The sequence below is a fragment of the Mandrillus leucophaeus genome, unplaced genomic scaffold (genome assembly GCF_000951045.1).
Source record: "Mandrillus leucophaeus isolate KB7577 unplaced genomic scaffold, Mleu.le_1.0 Scaffold2, whole genome shotgun sequence".
In the NCBI taxonomy this organism is placed as follows: Eukaryota; Metazoa; Chordata; class Mammalia; order Primates; family Cercopithecidae; genus Mandrillus; species Mandrillus leucophaeus.
In genome coordinates, this window is record NW_012102031.1 from 509331 (window position 1) to 514156 (window position 4826).

At 40.2% G+C, this 4826-nt stretch overlaps 1 protein-coding gene across 1 annotated transcript in view; it reads right to left on the reverse strand.

Annotated features, from left to right (window-relative positions):
• The window catches only part of WBP2NL (WBP2 N-terminal like), a 56960-nt gene that overhangs the window by 2005 nt on the left and 50129 nt on the right, over positions 1 to 4826 (reverse strand). The window contains 3 exon segments of the mRNA XM_011979114.1: positions 5 to 145; positions 4243 to 4281; positions 4283 to 4350. Of these exon segments, the coding sequence (XP_011834504.1) occupies positions 5 to 145; positions 4243 to 4281; positions 4283 to 4350 (248 nt within the window).

Below are 4826 nucleotides of genomic sequence, written 5' to 3' on the forward strand. Positions count from 1 at the left end.
GGGCCTTCATTTCCTGCAGGTTGGGCTCCATATCCTGCAGGTGGGGCCCCGTATCCAGGAGGTGGGGCTCCATATCCTGCAGGTGGGGCTCCATATCCGGGAGGTGGGGCTCCATATCCTGCAGGTGGGGCTCCATAGGCAATAACTGGGAATTATAATGAGAAGGAAAAAAATTCAGTTACCTTGAAGTCAAGGAATATGTGAGAAGGAAGAACTTAAAAAATAATGCTGAAGCAAACTGACGCAAGAGGAGAAGTCAGGCAGAATAATGCTAAAGCGATTTCCTCCAGCTATCACCAATTGAAGGCATATCACTTCCTGTTGTGCAGGGATTCAAATCAACATGAAAACAACCCTATGAATAGATTGGTGCATTACTTATACTTGTGCACAGACATGTGTTTTACTTAATAAAGTTTGATGATGAAAAAAAGTAATACATGCTTAATGAGGACTATCCGTTTGGAAAATAGAGAGAAGAGGAGTGGAAAAAAGTCATCTATAATTCTACCACCAAAAACTTAATATTTTGGTGTATTTCTTTGTAGAATCTCTGTGAATATTCTTTATATAATCATGATCATATCAGCCATATTATTTTTATTTATTTTTATTTTTTTGAGACGGAGTCTCGCTCTGTCACCCAGGCTGGAGTGCAGTGGCACGACCTTGGCTCACTGCAAGCTTCACCTCCCAGGTTCACGCCATTTCTCCTGTCTCAGCCTCCCAAGTAGCTAAAACTACAGACGCCCGCCACCATGCCCAGCTAAATTTTTTTGTATTTTTAGTAGAGATGGGGTTTCACCATGTTAGCCAGGATGGTCTCAATCTCCTGACCTCGTGATCCGCCTGCCTCGGCCTCCCAAAGTGCTGGGATTACAGGCCAGTCACATGATTTTTAAAATCTGGCTCTTTTACTTAATATTATAAGAAATGTCTTTATACTGTTAATTTACTTCATAAATTCAAAGCTGGATAATATTTCATCATATAGATAGATGATACTTTTTGTTGTTTCTGACTTTCCAATTAACCTTACAATAAACACGAGTTTTACTTACTACCTTGGGTTACATTCCCCAAAGTGATTTAACTGGATAAAGTGAATGGACAGCTGTAAAGTTATTTTGCTTTAATCCAAAATTTATTACAAAACTATTGTAATCAAGACAGTGTGTTACTGGCACGAGGACAGACTTAGAGACCAATAGAATAAATTAAGAGTCCAGAAATAAACCCAAGCATCTATGAACAGCTGATTTTTGACAGAATGCCAAGACCATTCAATGAGAAAAAAATAAGTGTCTTCAAAAAATGATTCTGGGACAACTGGATATCTGCATGTAAAAGAATGAGGTTCCTCCCTAACTTCACTCTACAGACAAAAACTAACTTGTAATGAATTAATGGCCTTAATATAAGACAGAGGTGGCCAATCTTTTGGCTTCCCTGGGCCACATTGATGGAAGAATTGTCTTGGGCCACATATAAAATATACTAGTACTAACGATAGCTGATGAGCTATTTAAAAAAATCTCGTAACGTTTTAAGAAAGTTTATGAATTTGTGTTGGGCTGCATTCAAAGCCATCCTGGGCCATGGGTTGGACAAGCTTGATATAAGAGCTAAAACTATAAAATCCTTAGAAGAAAACAGGGATTAAATCTTCATGACATTGGATTTGGCAATGAATTCTTAAATTTTACATCAAAAGCATAAGCAACAAGAGAAAAAAAGAGAAATTTGATAAAAATTAAAAACCTTTGTGCATTAAAAGCCATTTTTGCCTGGGCACAGTGGTTCACACCTGTAACCCACTGGCCGAGGCAGGCAGATCATTTGAGCTCAGGAGTTCTAGATGAGCCTGAACAACATGGTGAAACTCCATCTCTACTAAAAATACAAAGATTAGCTGTGCATGGTGGCGCACACCTGCAGTCCCAGCTATTCAGGAGGCTGAGGCACAGGAATCACTTAAACCCGGGAGGCAGAGGTTGCAGTGAGCCAAGATGGTGCCACTGCACTCCAACCTGGGTGACAGAGGAAGACTCTGTCTCAAAAAAAAAAAAAAAAAAAAGGCATTATCAAGAATGTGAAAGAAAACCTAAAAATATTTGCAAATAATATATCTGACAAGGATTTCATATCCAGACTATATAAAGAATGCTTACAGCTCAACAACAAAAAGACAAGCAATCCGAGTTAAATAAAAAAAAAAATACGCAAAAGACTTGAACAGACAGTTCTCCAATGAAGGTATACAAAAAGCCAAAAAGCACACAAAAAGATGTTCAACATAATTAGTCATTAAGGAAGTGCAAATTAAAACCACAATGAGATACCACTTCATACCCACTAGGACGGCTTTAATATATATATATATATATGTATATATATATTTTTTTTTTTGAAAAAGGAAGGTAAGTGTTGCTGAGGATGGGTAGAAATAGGAACACTTACATTTACATAGGAATGTAAAATAGTGCAGCATTGGAAAATAGTTGGTGGTTCCTCAAAAAGTTAGAGAATTAACATAATGACCCAGAAATTCCACTCCAAGATGTATATCCAGGAGAAATGAAAACATATGTTTACGTAGAAACTTATATACAAATGCTTATAGCAGCTATTATTCATAATAACCAAAAGGTAGAAACAAGACAAATGTCCATTAATGGATGAATGAATACACAAATTGTGGCATATATGTACAATGGAGTATTATTCAGCCACGAAAAGAAATGAAGTATTGCTACATGCTACAACTTGGAGGAACCTCAAAAACATTATCCAGAGTGAGATAAGTCAAACACAAAAGATCATATATTGTATGATTTCTTTTATGTGATATATTCAGAATAGGTGAATCAATAAAGACAGAAAGCAGATTAGAGGATACCAGGAGATCAGGGAGGAGACAATGGGGGAGTAACTTCTTAGTGGGTATGGGGTGATAAAACGTTCTGAAACTGGACCAGCTGCTGTGGCCTACACCTGTGATCTCAGCACTTTGGGAAGTCAAGGCAGTAGACTTGCTTGAGCCCAGGAGTGTGAGACCAGCCTGAGCAACACAGTGAGACCTTGTCTCTACAAAAAAAATGTTTTTAAAAGGCTGGCAGGGATGGCTCATGCCTGTAATCCCAGCACCTCAGGAGGCCAAGGTGAGTGGATGGCTTGAGCCCAGGAGTTCCAGACCAGCCTGGGCAACATAGGGAGATTCCCATCTCTACAAAAACACATAAAAATTAGCTGAGCACGGTGGATTGCGCCTGTGGTCCTAGCCTACTCTGGCTGGGGGGCACTGAGGTAAGAGGATCGCTTGAGCCCAGGAGGTCGAGGCTGCAAGGGGCCATGATAGTACCACTGCACTACAGCCTGGGTGACAAAGCGAGACCCTTTCAAAAAAAAAAACACCACCTTTTGAAACTAGAGAGAGCTGATGGATGTATAATATTGTGAATACATCAAATACTGCTAAATTTTACGCTAAATACCACTGAATTGTACACATTAACATGTTAATTATATGTTATGTGAATTTCACCTCAATTGAAAAAATGTTAAACCCTAGCAACACTTACTTTAGATTCTGAATATTAGATTGTAATAACCTTTAAAAACCAAGGTAACTATTAAGGTTATAAATAAGTAGCCTTTAAGTTACATACAAAACTAAAGGCCCATGGACATGCATATCAAGTTCCAAGGAGAACTCAAGAAAAGTCCCATATTTTGGGGGGGTTGGCAGCATTAGGAGACCCTTGGTGGCCCACCAGTAGGCAGTGGACCATGTCTGAGAGTTACTTCCCAGAAACCCCATTCAGTCGCAGTGGACTTTAACAGCACAACTGTTAAAGGGCCCAGGGCTTGAGTCCTCAGTGAGGTTGAAGAGTGTGGCACAGGTATGATGACTGTGCTACGTGAAATGGAAACAAGGAAGTGGGCAAGAGCATATATTTTCTGCTCAGGCTATAAACAGGAAGTGACCCTTCCCACTAACAGGCGTTGCCCAAGTATGTTCCAGGTTTGTACATATCATTAAAACCAAAGCCCAGTCACTTGCTGACTTTGCCACTGGGTTTCAGTCTGAAAACAAAGTCACACACGTAACCATTTTCCAAGCCCCTAATCCTCTGCTGCTGCTCCTGCAGGAGAGCTGGAGGCAAGCCTGCAATAGACAGATCTTTGAGCCTCTGGCATAATTTTCCACCTTCCAGGAAGAACCTCTCTGCCATACCTTACCTGAACAAGGCATCTGTGGAGTGCATATATTCCCTTCCCCAGTAATTACATAAATTCTCATAGAGCTGAACCAGTCATTTAAGGTTCTAAGTGGAAATCCTCGGGCAGCTGGAAAGACAAATTTGGCAAAATAGGAACTCTTTTAATTAAGTCAGAAGTATAGCAGATATCAACTGAACAATAACAGAGTATTTAATCACCACCTTACATGTGTTTCCAACAATGTTCTTGAGATACAAGATAAAAAAGAAACATGGGCTGAGTACAGGGGCTCACACCTGTAATCCCAACACTTCAGGAGGCCAAGATGGGAGGATTGCTTGACCCCAGGAGTTCAAGACCAGCCTGGGAAACATGGCAAGACCCTATCTCTACAAAAATTTATTTAAAAATTAGCCAGGCATGCTGGTACATACCTGTCATCCCAGCTACTCACGAAGCTGAGGCAGGAGGATTGCTTGAGCCTGGAAGTTTGAGGCTGCAGTGAGCCTTATTTGTGCCACTGCACTGGAGCCTCCAGCCTGGGCGACAGAGTAAGACCTTGTCTCAAAAAAAAAAAAAAAAAAAAAGAACTATGACCCTTG